This window comes from Carassius carassius, chromosome 30, assembly GCF_963082965.1.
Source record: "Carassius carassius chromosome 30, fCarCar2.1, whole genome shotgun sequence".
In the NCBI taxonomy this organism is placed as follows: Eukaryota; Metazoa; Chordata; class Actinopteri; order Cypriniformes; family Cyprinidae; genus Carassius; species Carassius carassius.
The window spans coordinates 4,443,218-4,462,993 of record NC_081784.1 but is presented as its reverse complement, the minus strand read 5'-3'; the positions used below and the strand labels follow the sequence as shown (position 1 = coordinate 4,462,993).

At 37.6% G+C, this 19,776-nt stretch overlaps 1 protein-coding gene across 1 annotated transcript; it reads left to right on the top strand.

The window, feature by feature from the left end:
• The first annotated feature begins 14,492 nt into the window (after positions 1-14,492).
• LOC132110438 (dapper homolog 2-like) lies at positions 14,493-19,520 on the top strand. Its single transcript, XM_059517035.1, has 4 exons — positions 14,493-14,855; positions 16,411-16,543; positions 16,795-17,088; positions 17,234-19,520. The coding sequence occupies exons 1-4, from the start codon at positions 14,598-14,600 to the stop codon at positions 19,078-19,080; spliced, it is 2,532 nt and encodes an 843-aa protein (XP_059373018.1). The 5' UTR covers positions 14,493-14,597; the 3' UTR covers positions 19,081-19,520.
• Positions 19,521-19,776: the final 256 nt, after the last annotated feature.

The following is a 19,776-nucleotide window of genomic DNA, read 5'->3' as shown; positions in this document are numbered from 1 at the left end:
TGAGTATAAGTCGCACCAGTCCAAAAATACGTCATGATGAGGAAAAAACCATATAAGTCGCACTGGACTATAAGTCGCATTTATTTAGAACCAAGAGAAAACATTACTGTCTCCAGCCGCGAGATGGCGCTCTATGTCTTCAGTGTAGACTACAGGAGCACTGAGCAGCATAGAGCGCCCTCTCGCGGCTGGAGACGGTAATGTTTTCTATTGGTTCATTTCTCTTGGTTCATTTCTTTCTGTTCATGTCAAATTAATTTTGATAAATAAGTCGCACCTGACTATACAGTAAGTCGCAGGACCAGCCAAACTATGAAAAAAAAAGTGTGACTTATAGTCTGGAAAATACTGTAACTTTTTTGTATGACGATGAATATTATTACAATTAATAATATACAGGCCTATTCCTTTTTCTATAGAAACTTTAAATTGGGTCTTGGTAGTTTTTTTTTTTTTTTGAATAACCACAGTTTTACTACAAATACCAAACATGTTATGGTTAGTGTAGCATAACCATTTGTTTCACCTTAAGAGAACACATATGATGTATCTAGATGTGCAGTTTTCACTGCTTTAGGATTAACAGAACTTTGGATAGTTTCAATATACTTGTCTAGATCAACTTTTAATAAAGAAAAGAGAGGTTTAGAGACAGATTTTTGTTTATGTGAAATTTAGCTAGAAGGAAACAAATAAATTAAGTTATATTGTCCTATATTCTCTTTTGAGAAGTCAAACCAAATTCACTTACAAAATTAGGAAGATTAGGAGATTAGGAACGTAAAAAAAAGTATTACTATAAATAAAAAGAAATCTTACTAAAGTTTCTCTGTATGTGTACACTGCCAAACAAGTGAATTACATTATCATTAGAAGTGTGTCAAAAAACAGCAACTCACTTCAATGTCTGACTAACAAAATAATTACCTCCATAAGCTTTTTGTAAAATTTGGAGTAACTATAGTTTCCAAAGTTGGACATCGCTGTTTATGATTTTCAAGGACGTAGAATTTAATAGAGACTCTATGACATATGGATATCAAGCAACTATGTCCCTAGCAATAATTTTGATCAAACAATTAAATGTCTGTTGTCTGCTTCTATGTACCCACCAATGCCAAAATCAAATCTGCACCCTTGGAACAATAAACAGATTCATTTGGCACAGATTAAACAGAAGCTTTTAATTTATTGACAATAACAAAGGGTGAGATTGAGATTGTAACCTATTAGTCTTGAAACCTCTTTCTTTCCATGAAGGGAAGGTTTACATCTCTGGCACAGAAGACAGACCTGCATGTAAATAACATTAGCACACATGGTCTGTATGTGACTGATTCACTGATGATGATGATACATGTTTCGGCTTAATTTTCTTACCAAATCTTTCTACTGAAAAACATCAAGCACCTCAGACAAGAGTTTTTATTATGAAGATTGATAATATAGGTATTGGCTTTTTTGGAGACGGGCAATTGAATTCATTATTTTTTATTTTATTATTATCATTATTTTATGTATGTATTCATTTATTTCTTATATATATATATATATATATATATATATATATATATATATATATATATATATATATATATATATGTTTTTCATAATTGTTTGGTCATTAAACAGCCATGACTTGGCAAGCACCATAAAATTTTTTTTTAAATGTTATAAATTATTATCTGTTTTAATAATTTATATAATTAGTTACTGTACAAAATAGAAACCCTATTGCACTTAGCAGTGGTCAACAAAATTTGACTGTTTTTTTTTTTTTTTCATTCTTTTAAACTCAAGAGACAAGTCTGGAACAGCCTAGAATTTCAAAGATCATTAAAAAAAATTAAATAAAAGATTATTCACTGCTGTAAAATTGAAAGCACTTAACTTTAGGTCACTCCCAAGGGGTGAGGTATTATATCAGTGCAGCTAACATATTAAGTTTATTTCATTTTAAATGAATTTGACAGCAACACTCAGTCAAAGCCATGCAGTGGACACTGCTAACACTCTTTAACAGGTACGCCTGTGAACTTACTTTTGTGTCAACAGCTTTTTTCAACAACTTAAAGTATTCAAGGGCCGGCGTGCATGATGACAAATGTTGCATGCATGTCTGCAGTTTGCTCTCTGTCTGTCAGTGTTAATTGTAGACTGTTAAGAACTAAATAGTATTCCACAAATAACACCAGCTCTCAATTAATCAACCAAATTGCAAGCTAACAGCATTAGCTAGCAGACGCTGGCCAGCAGAGGCCATTTGTGGGTTTGATTAGCGTGCCACAGAGGGGTTTCCACTGCCTGCTGAGGTGACAGAGTTCTGTGGTTGGCTCTGCACACAGTGGACGGCACTGTACTGGCCAATGGAGCCCTTAATGCTCTTTATTAGAGAAAAGAGATGCATTATGGTCAGGTACTTGCCTGTCCTACTCCTGTGCTCTTCATGAAAGTCCCTCTCACTGCTCGAGCTGTTTGGCGTCTGGCTGTGGGCAATCAGCACCTCATCATGTCCAGCCACACGTTCAGATGATTTAAGCACTATATCAAATTCTCTCCACCTGCCAGCTTACCTAAAAATGCACGCCTTTTCTTCTGGAACAATAATAAAAAAATAAATATAAAACCTTGAAATGCACTTTATAAAAAAACTAAAAACAAAACAGCTGTTACATAATGTGTGCATACCACAATAAATAAATAAATAAAGAAAAGATTAGTCAGCTAGACTATTTACAGTGCAATTGTTGTAATTGGTGGTGTAAGTGCTTAGGTAAGTGTTTAGCAGCCACTTTATCCGAGTAAATAAAAAATAAGTAAATTTGTTCCTCTGGGTACAGACTGAATCTGATGCTAAACTATATTGCACCATCATTAAAAAAATTCTAACTTATATCTGGAATCATAATTCAGAATCACAGTTCAGACTTTTTTTAAATATAATCTCACAATTGCTAGATATAAACTTGAATAATCAACTGTATATCTACTCTGAGTTCATTTCACATACACTATTGTGCTTGGCCATTTCTATAGAAGTCAAAGGCAAATTCTATTGCTCTTCTTCTGTCCTTCGTTGAACTGTTTATGGAACAGTCCTGTGTGCTCTAAAGTGCTCTAACACTCCTCTAAAGTTTAAGAAAACACACACACACACACATAGTCAGTGTCTCATATATTATTAAACCGAGCAATAAATAAAAAAAGACACAATTTGTTCTGTATTTAACTGTAAACAGCAGAGAACATTTCAGTGTTTATTGCATTTGAATCAATTTAAACATTTAAGTTTCATTGTTAAATAGTAAAACTTCATTATTTATGCATCTCTATGAAACAATTCATAGTGACCACAAATAAATAATAATAATTAAAAAAAAGATTAAAAAAGGACCATATGACATGTACAGTATTTTCTAAAGTTTCCAAGTTAGTTGAGGTAAATTTTTGGCTGAAGTACTGTTTCAATGCAGCTTTTCAGGCTCTAGCAGATGCGTAAATTTAAAAAATCTAGTCTAAATCTGGCATGAATTTAGGAGTTAGAAATTTCATACCCACATTTCTTCCCAAGTCATAATATTAATGAACCAGAATTTTAAATAGGATCTCTATTGACGGAGGACTTTATTCCAGGAACAGGCTTAATCTGTGCCTGGAAGCGGTCTTTAGAGGAGTTCTGCTCTTGTTCTGTGAAGCACATGAGTCAGTAGGAGAGTGTGAAGCAGGCGGGACGGGTGACTGCAGGTTGTGTTTGCTTTCTTGAGTCTCAGTTCAAGAGTTGTGCTGTCAGACAAGTTCATTTGTGATCCACACAGAATTTATCTCTATAGATCTCTCATATGCAATGGTGTTCATACTAAGATAATGATATTTATACCCTACATCAGTGGTTCCCAACCTTTTTCAACTCGCGGCCCACACAACCAAACACATATGTTTGCGCGGCACACTGCAAAAAAAATTGTAGGGTTAATAACTTAGCACTCAGATTGTTAACTGTATTTATTGAATAAACTAGGGCTGTGCGATATGGACAAAAAAAAAAAAACCTATCGCAATTTCTTTGATCAATTTATAGATTTCGATTTCAATCACAATTTTTTACAGTCATAAATGAATGTGTAGATTCACACTGAAGGCATCAAAACTATGAATTAACACATGTGGAATTATATATGGAATTATATACATAACAAAAAAGTGTGAAACAACTGAAAATATGTCATTTTGTAGGTTCTTCAAAGTAGCCACCTTTTGCTTTGATTACTGCTTTGCACACTCTTGGCATTCTCTTGATGAGCTTCAAGAGGTAGTCACCTGAAATGGTCTTCCAACAGTCTTGAAGGAGTTCCCCGAGAGATGCTTAGCACTTGTTGGCCCTTCAGCTCACCCCTAAACCATCTCGATTGGGTTCAGGTCCGGTGACTGTGGAGGCCAGGTCATCTGGTCATCCGGGCATTTTTGCCCAGACCGGCCCACTATATGATCATAAACACCACCGATCTTTGCACGCCCTTAATTATATGCATACCAACTCCTATTCATTAAAACCACTAATGCCATGTAATGAGTGAGTATAGGAACGAGTGAGAGTTAACAGATGAAATAAGTAAAAATTTTATATTTATTAATACAGTTGAACTATACTCCACAGTGGTGAATCCTAAAACAAGCTATAAGCGGAGAAAAAGAAAAGAGAAAAATTTGTGCATTTTATTGTTAAATTCATTAATCTGGTGCACTTTGAGAGTTCAAAATTAAAAGCTCCAACCCATATTCAGTGTGCAAATTAAACAAAGAAAAATTCAAACCTCTTTTAGTTACAGTGTCTATTTACATTACACCTATACATAATAATAGTTATAATATTAATCCAATGACAGTAATAGCCATATTTTGTAAAACAAATGCACAAAAAATAAAGGAAACTTTCTTAATTAGTTGTACCAATTTCTATACTTGAAAGAGAAGCACATGATCTTTTATTTTGACGCAAACTGCATCAAGCTTTTATTTTGGCGGAAAACATGGTTTACAAACGCCTCTTATTAAATTTCTAGTGAATTGCGGTAATCATCAACTATGCAGATGTGGAAATAATCTACACTCATGACATGGCCTAAGTGTTTTGAAAGTAGTTATGCTTACCGCAGGCTCTACACTTTCTCATCTCTCTCCTGATCCTCCGTCCTCACTATCATCATCTGCCACAGGAGCTGATTGAAGGTCAGAAAACATATATTTTGACACAGTTTACAGTGTCTGCTTTAAGGGCCTGGTTCTATTTTTTCACGCTATTTATCTGCACATTCCTTGCGTTTCTTCTCCATCTTTTTTTACAGATACACACTGACTCTGCTGCCGCTCGCTCACTCGTTTAAAGTTGTGATTGGGCCAGCACAGTGTCAATTAAGAAAAGAGCCAATGGGCCGCTGATCTACGTGTTTCATGGGCTGGTCTGTCAGAAAAAAAACTAACACTGACTTTGACCAATGCATTACACCGGCACAAACCCAGCGCCGCCAATTAAGCAAAACAAAACAAAACGAATGGGCCGCCGATGTACAAATTTTATGGGCCGTTTAAAAAAAAAATAAAAATGAAAAAAAAAGTATGAGTATGAGATATCGGCCCAAAAAGCACGTCGGCCCACCGGGCAAATGCCCCTTATGCCCAATGGCCAGTCCAGCCATGGCAGCACACCATCACTCTCCTTCTTGGTCAAATAGCCCTTGATGCCTTCAGTGTGACTCTACAATTTTCGTATTCATGAAAATAAAGAAAACTCTTTGAATGAGAAGGTGTGTCCAAACTTTTAGTCTGTACTGTATATATATATATATATATATATATATATATACTGTATATATAAATCCCGTGTCCAGAGACTTTTTTTCTTTTTTTGCCATGCATTGTTCATAGAGCTCATTAATTGTAGCGGTGCCTCATGTGTTGAAATAGATTTGTTATACATTATACAGGTTCACACGTAGGCCTACTCCGTTTGCAGTGCGTACGTATACAGTATGTGTGTGCGGTGCAGAAGCAGTAGCAAGAGCGCATTAATGTAATGCGAAAGCATATTAAAACAATGCTCAAGCATGAATCTCTCCGCTCGCACGCAGATTTCCTTTGCTCTGTCACAAAACCAGACGTGCTTGCTCAGATACATGCTGCTCTCGCCCGGAGAGAGTGTGCGCACTTAAAACATGTCTCCTCTCACTTAAAGTGCGTCCTGTGCACTCACAACTCTCTCTATGCTCATGTGTTAGATATTAATTATTTTCGCACGTTTTTATTTCTAGCCTTTTACCGCGTGCAGTGTGAACGCTCTGATCCGTTAACATGGGCTCGGAAAAAAGGCGCATCACAGACAGTGTGTGAACCTGGAGTTAGGCATATGCCCAGTCTGTTCAGTTCTCGCGCTAGGCACGCTGCATTCTGATTGGATCGGAAAGCATACTGCGGGAGGTCAGGGCCTCGGAAAATCGTGCTATAAAGCCATTTAGAAATCGCGAACGCTCAAATCGTGATTTTATGACGATTTCTATTAATCGCACAGCCCTAGAATGAACAAGTAATGAACAGAAAATAACTCGGGCTGGCACCACTCAGCAAAACCAGATCCAGTCAGAGCTCGGCAGCGAGTGGAGCAAGCAGTCAGGAGGGAACATGTTGACAGCCATTTATGCAAGTTTGAATTTGTTGTTCTGTAGCATATGCAGCAAAAATTAAAATTGGTGGTTTATTCCTTACTTACAGTTTAATATTTATTCTTTTGTTATGTAATTATATATATGTAATGATGTTATTACGTTATGACTTATAAATTTTTACATATATTAACAATATTATTATTTCTTTTAATAGTAATTGGCGGCCCACCTGCAATACCACCGCGACCCACTAGGGGGCCGCGGCCCACAGGTTGAAAACCACTGCCCTACATTATAAACATAACAATCACGCCAACCAGTTTTGGTGAATTTGAAATTAGCAAGGACTATTTCAAATGTCCTTACAAGTTATTTTTTACATGCTTCACTGTGTAAGGACAAACCTTCACACATACCTATGGAAGCCTATTCCCACCTCAAAGTAAATTTCAGCAGAAATGTTGCTTTGACAACTATCTGAAATAAATAAGTTTGAATACTATGAACTGAAACTGAAATAAAAATAATACATTAATATATATATATATATATATATATATATATATATATATATATATATATATATTTTTTTTTTTTTTTTATATATATATATATACATAAAATGACAATAAAATTTATATAAAAATTTAAACTGAAAATATAAAAATAAAAGCTATTTTAATCTTTCACATCATGTGTTCATATGTGATCGCATGGGTTTCACACATTTTCACCATGAAAATCTTCCTAAACCACATTTCAAATGTATTTCACATATTTCACACGTGACTGCACGTGAAGTTCATGTGGTTTTTCTGTAATGGATAAAATATTAATAAATACTACAGTATATAATTATTACTAAAGTAACATTAATACTAACTTAAAGAACTATAGTCATAATTGTGACACATAAATGTTACATCCTCTTAATGAATAACACTCCAGCCGGGGCTGCTGTCAATCAAACCTCTCGTCCTGGAGCCATCGGCGGGCACCGTGTACAGGTGCTCGAGCCTCCGGCTAGGAAAACTCAGGTGCTTCAGCAAGAAATGAACACACACACACACACACACAAACACACGTGGTGAGGCCTGTAGCAGACTAGAGACAGCTTCAGAAATAAAAGAGCCATGACTTTTCCACATCCATGAAATATGAAATTAGCTGGTGTGATCAGAAATATTCTGTCATTTAGTCACCTTCATGTTGTTTTTAAGCTGCATTTCTCTCTTTCTTCTATTAAATTTAAAAGGAGATAGTTTATCCAAGCCAGGGGCACTGCACAAGATCCCAGGCCCTAATGCAACCCCCCCCCCCCCCCCCCCCCCGCCTTGAAAATATATATTCCAGACTTTTCAAGGGCCCTCTCTTCCTTTGGGGCCCTGGTAATCAGTACTGGTTTTACCCCCAGTCCGACGCCCCTGATCCAAGCTGCATTTTTTACTCAATGTTAGAGGTAACATAGTCAGATTAACTTTTTCAAGTAACTTTTAAAGTAACACACTTTTTAATTTACAAAAGTTATCAAAGTTACTTTTTAAAATAAGCAACGCAAGTTATTTTGTTTTCCCATTTATTGATGGACAGCTCTCCTGGTCCCATGTTGAGAGAATTTGAGAGTAAGTACAGATGATAGATAGCTGCAAATCAAACTTTCCCGAGCAGTGTGATCACCTGTGAGATACTGCATCATTAAAAATGGATTAACATTCATTTGGAGAATTTTTTACGATGGCAACGTGTGGAATTCAAGTTTACATGCTCTGGAGAAAGAGTGCTTCTCTTTTAGCAGAGAGAGTCTGTGTCTGAATACAGGCCACTGGATGTTGGTCTGGATAACTCACTCTTGAATGGACATTGACATTTTTACATTAACCCAGAGCTAAAAGCTTTCTTTCAGGTAAAACCCTTCCCGGAATTCAACCTTTCCTTCTATCCACTTATGAGTTATACAACAGTCCCATAAAATGAGTGAGTGTGAGGGGATGAGTAAACCTATAAATAATAATAAAAAAAATATGAACGTCACAGCTTATGCAAACTGTATACATTTGTAATATATACGACATATAGATGTACTATGGTATGTATGTACATATGTACTAAGTACATATGGATGTACTATACCACTCAAAAGTTTGAGGTGAGTGCAATTATCCTTTTTTTTCAAATAAGAAATCAGTAGTTTTACTCAGCATGAAATATGATATCATACCTATCATATGGCTAGAGGACTTTTAAGATGCTTTAATGGTGCAATTTTTGCCTTTTTGTAGCTTGATTGACTCTGGTCACTGTATGCTTTCATATGGAAAAGAGCAGACGTTTTGCTGAAATCTCCTTTTGTCTTCCACCGAAAAAAGAAAGTCATGTGGGTTTGGAACAACATGAGGGCGAGTAAATGATGACAGACTTCTCATCCCTTTAAGCTTTAATAGAGCACAACACTCATCAGTCACAGCCTAAACATCTACTCTAACAATGCTGATACTGTATACAGTCCATAATAGAATAAAAGCCTCACAGACCTTCTTAAAAGATAAACACAGGGGGAATAACGTATTAGTGGGGACTCGCTGAGAAACATGTTTGGACATGCTTCTCCACTTTTACACATTAACAATCTGCGCTGAACATTGTGTTGATGCCAGTGGCTTGTGTAGACATCTCATTGACATATCAGAGGTACGTGGCTTTGTACTTTCTCAGATGTGGTTTAGAACAAAGAGGATTGTGGGTAATGCCGGGCCTCGCCACAGGAACGGATGGACAGGTTTACAGATAGATGGTTAAATGGGATGCCTTCCTTTTCACTGCATGACACTTACAGCACTTATAAAATCAGACAAATGGTCTCAACATGACACTAACATGACTTCAGATCAAATCAATAATTCTCATCTTTTCAAACTGAGAGAACTATATCTTTGTGTGGGTGGCCACTCCTTCACAGACGTCTTACATTACGGCCTGTAAGGGTTTGTCCTGTGTAATATTAAAGGCCAGTATTTGGATACTTAAAAGGCAACATGAAATCAGACTTATTGGAATAGTAATGCAACATATTCCAAAACAAAAATGCATGTATTTATGCATTCATGACTTTTCAAGCCATCCACCCTTTTACTTTTCCAACAACCACCTCTCTCCATTCTGGATTGTGATGCCCACTTGTCACAATCCAATTCCTGATGGATAAATAAAATCCTGGCTTTTATTTTCTTGTTGAATAACTTGTTTAACTCATAAATGCATTAGATTAAGGAGGTTAAATTGGATGCAACCGAAACAATTGTTTTATCATTTATTACATAACAAACTGTTTGTAAAAAAAAAAAAAAGGGTGTTATATTTCCAGTTAACCTTAGTGTTATATTTTATATTATAATTATATAAGTAATGCAAAAAATATTCAGAATATTACTTCATAAATATTTACAAGAACAAGAACTGACAGAAAGGTGAATTAAGTGCTATGGTGTGTAAAATGAGTTTCTTTCTGTGGGAAAGTGTTTGTGAGAGTCTCTCAGAGGTGCTGACGGGATTCAAAGATGTTTTAGGTAAAGAGAAAATGCTCTTTGATGTCTGAAATCCCATATCTGTGGTTTCGTTAGTGAATGAAGCTCAGAAACTCAACCAGACAACCAGCATGGGAAACCCCTCATGACAGGAGACCATACACACACACACACACACACACACACACACACACCAACTGTGTGCATATTTATACAAATACTTTATTTCTTTTTTTTTCTTTCATGCACAACAAATAACTAGAATAAGAATTCCCATATAGGAAAGAAAAATCATAAATAAGATCTCAATTTTGACTGAATGGAAATGAATGGCGTCTCTTGCCTCTCAGATGTTTCTCCATTTACAGAGCACTCTGTAAACTCCCATAATTTCAGTTCATAATCTCAGCTAATGTCTCAAACTGTGCTCAGGTTTACCAAGAAACCAGAGGTCTCAGTATGCATCAAACATTTCTCATTGCATTCTTCCAAGACCAAATGCTCTTAATTGTTACCCATTAATTTTATAGTTTTATACTTTCACTGCATGTCAACAAGTATCTAATAGTGATAATGTTTTGCTCTAGGTTGCAGCAAGTGCATATTTCCAGAAAGACAATCCACACTATACACACAAATAAAACTCTATCCAAAACACACACACACCCTCACAGTAAAATACCTTGTGCATGATATCAGATGCTGGCTTGAAGGCTGTGAGCTCTGTGAACGCCTACATAAAGATGTGTTTGTTTTCTTGTATTCATCACCATCTCAGTTCCACATATGACAACAGATTCCTGTTTACCTCTCGCTACCCCTGCTGCACTTCCTGTTGTTTGTGAACTCTACTTTACTGTCTAACAAATAAAGGTACACCTTATCACCGAACCCTTCTTTCTTCTTCCCTCTCAAAGTTTTCAATTCTTTAAAAGCTGTGCGCTGCTTCTCTGTCTGTCGCTATGGTTGTGTTTTGAGGCCTTTGTGTCTTATTTAGACGGCTGCATTCGTGAAGGCGGAGGAGAATGAGAGGTAGATAAAAAAAACGACATGGAAAAACTGAGAAACATATTGAAGATAAAAGCTCTGCAAGGGGTAGAGATAAAATGGAGCTGTTATCAAGATCTGTTTGGTAAAAGAACATGCAATGAGCAAAGTCCTTCTGGTGTCGTTTGTTTTCCCTCCTGATAAAATAAATTAAACGTGTATGCTTAAAAATGAAGGTTCTTTATTGGCATATTTGGGCTCTTCAGAGTATTAACATATTCTTCATGCTAAAAACAAAAACTGTTCACTGAAAGGTTCTTTGGGGAACCAAAAATGGTTCTTCTATGGCATTACTGCAATCTGTGTTTCTTAAATAAACAAATTCATCTTCAAGGCATTTGTAACTTCAAACCGTTGTTTCCGGTGAGTTTTCTATTAATTATATTGCTTTAGACTCTCACCCTGATGGCACCCATTCACTGCAGAGGATTCACTGTTGAGCAAATTATGTAATGCTACATTTCTCCAACTATGTTCTGATGAAGAAACAAACTCACCTTCATCTAGGATGGCCTGAGGGGTTAGTACATCTTCAGCAAATTAATTTTTTAGGTGAATCATTCCTTTAAGAGTGTAGGCTGCGTGCTTTGTAGACAGCAGAGTGGCTCACTAGGTTTTGCAACAGAGCATGTGTGTTTATGTGACATTACATCAGCGTGTAGTGATTTACTCACACCCTTATTGGTATGCATTGTAGCAGAGGAGGACACGGAGGGATCAAAACCATTGTGACATCACTGTAAGGAAGTGCTTTGAAGGGGATAAGGGCATAGGGAGATCCAGAGATCACAATGTTAGCATTATTATGTCCAATGGACCTGCATCCACGGCAGAGATTTAAGGCAGGACAAGATTAGCATCACTTTCCCCTGACGGGCTCTACAGTATCTCTGGTTTGCAGTCCAAGACCTTCGCCTCACACTGATGAAAGCAAACGGCTGAGACCCTGGACCCCCACTATGCCATTTTCCCTGAGCCAACATCACACATACCTCATGTAGAGAAAAGTATTTTAGTAAACATCCTTAACGAAAACTAACAGATCATCATTCACAGGCATCGATCTTGTATTTGACTTTTTTTTAATTGGGTTTAATTATAGTTAACCCAAAATCAAAATAAGACAATTAACCATATTACCATAATGCAAAAATATCTCATTCTCATTACTGTAATGCAATAAATCACCACAAAGTTACCGTATATAAAAACTATAAAACAAACCAAAAGATTTAGCTGCTAGGCTATTAAAACTTGTAAGTAAAATGAAAAAGTAAAACATCCAGAGGCAAGAGAACAAAAAAAAAAATAATATTTATATATTCTTTGCAATATATTTTCCTTTTTAGGGTAAAGTGTAACTTGCATCGTTTTCCTGAGATTCACAGAGGGGTCAAATACTGCACTTAATGCTTAGGTCACAGCGCCACCTGATGGCAGTAGCAATCATCCTCCTCATAACAGCACACTGTCTACCTGTGGTAAGTTTATGTAAATAACAATAGCACGTGCAGTATAGTCATTATAGTACATTACTGTCTTACACCTCGACTCCAGGCAATGTCACTGTATGCATGAACCTGACAAAAACATCTCTGCCTGGGCCATATTATAGCCAAATAAATCAACAAAATGAGAAATGTATATTTTTTGTAAATAAAATCAAACCCATTTATTCATTGATAGTTCTAATTAGAATTGTATTATTGTATAGAGAATAAAAATTTCTGTCTGGGCACAATAGCTTTTCAAAATTCACAGAAATTTAGGTGTATAAATGATGGTACAAATGTATTACAAAATATAATTGCTTATTATTTTGTATTTGTTTATTTTTATTAATTAAGGAAATAAAAAAATGTCTTTGTGCTAAATCATAATGATTATTAATGATAATAATTAGGGTGCAAAACATTATAAAGGACCTAAAAATACCAATCTTCCTAATGTAAAATGTAATAACTTTCTATCCTTTGATTTTGTGGTGGATATGACACAGACAGGGTGTGTGAGATTCGTTTGTTTAGATGGATAACTCGAAAACCCAATCAAACCATCTCCCATTTTATGACATGGATAAAACAATGTTTTTAATCTTGATCAGATTTTGCTTCCTCTGCCTTATACATAAAAGGTCTGTTTGTTGCATGTTTTTTTTTTTTTTTTATCTCTCTGGTATCTCACTTCCTCTCCCACATCCTGTGGCTGTCAGAGGCAAACTCATCCTAGCTGTAGGGGAAAGACAGTGTGGCACAGTTTGACATTACCTCACAGTGCCACAGCCAGCGATGAGGGCTCGAACCCTGATGCTATCTGAAGTCATGTTCTCATCATCACACGTTTCCTGTGTACATCACACAAAAAATGCACATGGATTTCAGATACTCTCAGACTAATGAACTCTGTTTGATGGTCAACATTTTAAAAATATATTATTTGTTTATTTATTTATTAGATTATTAATTTTTTTTTAATTTTTTTTTTTACAAACTTAGACATCATGGTATTTCCATGGTACTTCATGTTACTTTTTAAATAATTTATTTATTTTAGTGTTAAAATGTTTCCATTATACTTAATTTTTTTAATGATCAATGTTTATCATAAGAGTATTTTAACGTTGTCAGGTTTTCAGTAGGTCGGTCATCGTACGCCAGAGGACGCAATTGTACAAACGAAGTTCGATAAGCGATTTCATTATTAGCCTACGTGGATAAAAGTATAAAACACATATATATGGTATGAGCAACTTTTATACGTTATTTTTCGTGACCACAAGCAAATACTGCTGCAGACAGGCCAATGGCTCAGCTCGTGAATATTAGTTTACCTTTACCATTATTATTATTTTTTCTTGATTCACAGCTTCGAGCATTTGATCACATAACCACATTAATATTCATATCCCAGACATTTACCAAAGCAAGATTGGCAAATTATCTGACCAGCAGGACTGCCAGGTTTTCATAACAAAACAACCCAATTGCTGCTCAAAACTATCCCCAGACTAGCACAATCGCTTTCCGGGGTGTAAATTGCACGAAAACACACGGTTTTGGTAAGGTTCCCATAGAAAAATTCGCATTTCCAGGGGATAAATGTCACGTTTTTGGGGTCGCTTCAACCAGCGGACTTAGAAATCAACCCGGGGCAACAGTGTTAAGTAGCCCAATTGCCCTCCGCCAAACAGCCAGCGATGAGCGGGGCGTTCCACGGTCTGCGCGGAGGTGGGCGGGGTTTGTATTGGTACTGTATACACTCACTCACGCGCTTTGTTGATTCACACTGGGGTGCACATTGGACGAGTTCAGTCACTCAGCAGAGCACTTTAATTCCTCGTCTCTCTGGAAATGTCAAAACAGTACGTCTGATAATGTTGGGAAGAAGAGTACCTGGATCAGGTGTGCAGAGCGCAGCTGCTGTAGGAATGGACCGGGGGAGGACAGGAGAGAGACTGCACGCAGCGCTGGCTGGACTGCACGAGCTGCGGTTCCTGCGGGACAAACAGAGTGCCATGGTGCACTGGGCTCTGTCCCTGAACAGAGAGGAGCCCGAGACATCAAAACATGAGACCGTGAGCACGGAGGAACTGAGACTGGAGGCAACACTTACTCTACTCAAACAACAGCTGGTAAGACATCTTAATAAGAATTTAAATGAAAGTAGCTATGTGATTTATTTTGGTGACAATTGTGGCTTACGCAGTGGAAAGTTTTTTTTTTTGCTTGCATATGCATTTGTAAATTTACATTAAATAATAAAACCGTGAATCAATCAGTCCACCATTCGGCTAGATTTTTCAGCTGGCTCACAATTGTGACCATTGACATGTGAGTTAAAGCAATCTTATTGATATTAATAATATAATCAATGAAGATCCATTTAAATATTATTATATGTATCAAATTTAGTATCCGTCTTATGCTTTTACAGCTTTTATTTGCCTTACTTTTAATGACAAAGACATCATCTTAGAGAAGCAAACTGGATTCAACAGTTCTAGTCATATGACTATTTACACCAGCCAAGAAAAAAAAATGCTTACGACATCAAGACAAAATGTCATTTCATATAGCTGAAAACCATGACTCTTTTAAAACATGCAAACCTAAATTTTGGTCACGAATGTGGTAACAAAGAACAGATCTGATGTGATCATTTTGAATGGATATGGATAGATCTACCAGATGTTCTTACATTAGTGGACTTTCCAGCATCAAATAAGAATTTTCGCATAAATCTTCCATTCCCATGTGCTCTTACTGTAGTGAGGATTCATTGGTGTATTTTGTGCATGGTTTGGCAGTGCCCTTGATGACTGAATCATGTGATGAATTACAGGCTCTGCTGGGGGTCATATAGTGAGTGGTCATAAATCAAGAGCTCTGAGGGGGGCCAGTCTGTTTCTGATGATTAACCTAATTTAATGAGAATGGCAACAGAGGAACTGCGACCCGGTCAGCGACACAGATTTGACGCCGTAGCTGATGCACGTTTGAAGCTGTGCTCTGCTCTAAATTATTTCATCAGCTAGAAATTGCTCATTGTGCAACCTTTAAAAAGAAAGGATTCATTCATCTAGATGTCTAACCCTGAGAAAACATCTGGCAGGTCTATCTTTATATTTACTCAAATATCAGCACCCAACTGCAACAAACCCCTTAAGTTAAGAAAACTAAGCATATTATCAGTTGATTTTCTCAGTTTAAATGGTTTGTTTCAACCGGTTACATTATCCACACAACCATAGTTTTTGGATTCTTGTTCCTCATTGTTCTATTAAACTAACCGGCAAGTATAAAGAAGACAGATTAAAATTTGTGCATTGTCAGAATTTGGCACAGGTGTGACTCTTTACTGTGCAAAGCTGGTTTACAGTCAACCATTAATGATGTTCTGTATTTGGCATGTCATTTCCTCTTGTTCCTATACATTTGGTTTACACAATAGTTTGTGTTCCTCTCCAGGAGAGAGATTAGTAATCTTACAGCACTCCTCTGGGCTACCCTTTATCCTTGCCTAGTTAATAGTTAACCGCTCTCCTTCTTTATTTGCTTCCTCTCTCTCTGTCTTTTCTTCTCTTGTCTACGTCGTATAACAGCAGGAGTCATATCAGCCATTAAATGTCTGGAAGCATACAGATTTATTTGCAGACTGAAATTTGTGAATGTGTGTTTTACCTACAGACACGTCTACGCAAACAGGATGTGGGATTGAAGACTCATCTCCAGCAGCTAGATCAACAGATAAATGACCTGAAACTGGATGTGTGTAAAGCATCCACTGAACACCTAGAGAGTGACAGCAGACCCAGTTCAGGTGACCAAACATAACCATTTACATATCACTAATTGTAATTTCTGTTCCATTTTCCAAAACCAAATGGAATTGTAAACTGTTCGTGTAAATGGCCTTGATGTGTTGGATATAACAGTGACAAATTACACACTTCACCTATAAAAAATTGACACAAGTTTTTAACATTTTTAGAACTAAAGGACATCAAGCATTTTTTTTGTTACAAAAATGAACTCTGTATCAAATCTAACAATGCTAATTTCTGTTCCCAGGATTCTACGAGCTCAGTGATGGTGGTTCAGGCTCATTGTCAAATTCATGCACCTCCATCTTCAGCGAGAGTCTCTCCTCCTCATCTCAAACCAGTCTGCTTCCTCATCTCTCCACCTCATATGTGTCACATGGCCGTAGTGGTTCCAGACAGACCGGTGTGTCCCGTCGTTGTTCTGCTGATGAGATCACTGCCCAGTCTGATGCACTACGATCAGGAGTAAGGCTCGGTAGCAGCTGTATACGAATGGTACCGGCTCAAGCAGAAAGAGCAAGACAAAGACCTGTTTCCACAGGTAAGTGTAAAAATTTGGGTAAAGTTTGAACAAAGAACTATAAGATACATCGGCAGAATATTTTTGTAGGCACTATAGTCATAAACAGATTAACATCTGAAATGTAAAGTACATTATCTTGATGCCATTTTTCACTTTCTTTCAGGGGACCTTGACCGAATAATTCCAACTGGTTTTGGCTCCTTCAAATCTACTGACGTGAAGGACTCCACCCCTTGTGGTAGCCTCCAAAATTCCCCAGTAGACCCCAAATATCAGAGTAACCTGGTATCTAGCAGTGGGACAGAAGTGTACTGTTACCCCAGTCCACTGCATGCTGTGGCCTTACAAAGCCCCCTCTTCAGTTGCACAACTGATCAGGGAAATCCAGTAGCATTTGATGTAATTTCTAGAGTAGGTCTTGAAGAGGAAACCCAAAACCCAAATGGAGGTTCCACAAATTCCAGGTCTGCTGGATACGTCAACAAGGTACTACAGAGAAGCTCGAGTAAGATAAACCTGTTAAGCATAAAAAGAAGTGACATTGTTAGCAGTACACAGGAGCAAAGAGCCAGATCCCACGAAATGTCCTACGGACAGCTGAATGGTCCTCAACTGCTGGGTTCCCTTCATCAAATAACAGTGCCCTTAGAAAATGCACTGGAGACAGGAAAAACATCTTCAGATCTAAACAGCAATCAGCAGCAGAGGAATGCACCAGGTCTGGAGCCTAATTCTGAAGCAAATGAGGTCCAGACATTGTGCCATGGCACACACCCTGTACCTTCTATGGATCTCCAAAAGAATAACCTTTGCATAAAGAATGCCACAAGCAAGGCTGGGACTGAGTCTGAGAATGAACTCAAAGACAAAGGGAGTGGATATTTTTCCAAGGAGTCATCTATGGTCCCAAAGCCAGTAGAGAGGAGATCACGTTTTACCTTAAGAAGAGAAGAGAGTAGAGCTTCTTTTGGTGATAAGGGTGGCAACCCTCAATCAGAGTTTGTCCATGCACAGTTTGTTCCAGCAGGGTCTCAGAGGGTGAAAGTACGTCAAGCAGACAAGAAAACAAAATCTGTAAAACTGAGAAAGAAGAACTCTGAGAAGCCTTCAGCAAAGAAACATCAGCATAAACACTTGTCTCGAGAGTTCTGCACCAAAAACCGAGCTGACTTAAAACAGTCCAGCTCATGCAAAGAGAGAGTAACAAATCTGGAAGAGTCCCAGATGAACTCTTGCTCCGATTGCAGTTGCAATGGACTTTTCAACTCGCACTGCAATCAGAACAACTCTCACCTTCAGCAGAGCCAAACCTCCAAGTCCACAAAGTCCCATAAAGCCCCTGAACTTGTGAACCTTCCTCTAGACCAAGCCAAAAAGAAACAAAATTCCCGGAAATTGCCTTCCTCCTCTGAGATCCGTTTTCCCCCAGCTCTCCAAACCCAGAGATCCAAAGAGATGTTAAACTCTCAAAAGGGGGCCATGGTAAGGAGTGTTAGTGCCAGGCCTCACTCAGGTCATTGGGGCTGCCCTCCACGAGCCCTTCCCCACTCACTCTCCACTTCTTCTTACTTTAGTTACTTGGAATCTAGATATCCTCCAGCGCCAATCTCCAGCCGCTACCCTCCTCCTAGCGTGTCTGAGTTTTCAGAGTACTCTGCAGAGTGTGCATCACTCTTTCACTCTACTATTGCAGCAAGCAGTGATGGAGAGTTGAGCGATTACACCACAAACCGTTTTGGAGACAGCGAGTCCAGTCAGGGCTCTCAGACAGCCTCAGACTCGGACAGTAGTCTCTCGCTGGATGAGGAGGACCTGTTGGAGGAAGAAGAGGAAGATGAAGGTGGTTTAGTGTGGGCTCAGGCTGCGTTGGGGTCCACGGCAGCAGGCTTTTCTCTTCAGCAGCATCATCGGCCAGAGCCAGCAGCCTGTCGCATCAAAGCTTCCAGAGCTCTGAAGAAGAAGATCCGCCGTTTTCAGCCAGCTTCACTCAAGGTTATGACTCTGGTGTAGCTTCACTAAAGCTTAGGATGGATCCTGTCAAGTAAACCTTTAGCTTCACCTGAAATTTGGGACTGGCATGGATCCAAGCAAACTCATAAGAGTATTTGGAGACTTCAAATCCAAAAAATGCCACATCTTGTAATGGTCAAACCCGATCACTGATCTCCACCCAACTTTACCCAGAACACGACTGTGGTAAAGGTTTCATACATTGACATTGTGACTCACTCTTCAACTATCACAAGAGATGATCAATTATTTTATATTTTGTGCAAAAAAAAAAAAAAAGAATTCCCAACAACACCAACAGTTTATGTTGATATGTATAAAAACTATATTTTGTAAATAAGGTCTTTGAATAACTTTACAAAATTAACTATAATCAAAACCGCTGTGTAAATAGCACAATGAGAACTGCTCATTGTAGAACAAAACTACTTGATGTAACACAATAAAAATGGCTTTTTTCACATTAATTTCAGCTGTGCATCTTATTTTTCTCTCAAAATAAATATTACTTCGATATTTTTCATTGTTATCCATATGGTCCATTCTGAAATTATAGCACAAATACAAAATAAACTTTTTGTAAAATTAATTATTATAACCCTACCAGAAGAATTTTCAAAAGCTGTCCCACCTCAGAGTGTGCTTTTGTCTTGCTTTCTATCCATGCAGGGTCAGATCCATATACAAAAGACAGGA

What these genes read in the sequence shown, in the direction of transcription:
- LOC132110438 (XM_059517035.1), top strand. Translation starts at nt 14,598, where the DNA reads ATGTTGGGAAGAAGAGTACCTGGATCAGGTGTGCAGAGCGCAGCTGCT. An exon ending in TGACAGCAGACCCAGTTCAG is followed by an intron (nt 16,544 to 16,794) that starts GTGACCAAACAT and finishes TTCTGTTCCCAG; the next exon opens with GATTCTACGAGCTCAGTGAT. An exon ending in ACAAAGACCTGTTTCCACAG is followed by an intron (nt 17,089 to 17,233) that starts GTAAGTGTAAAA and finishes ACTTTCTTTCAG; the next exon opens with GGGACCTTGACCGAATAATT.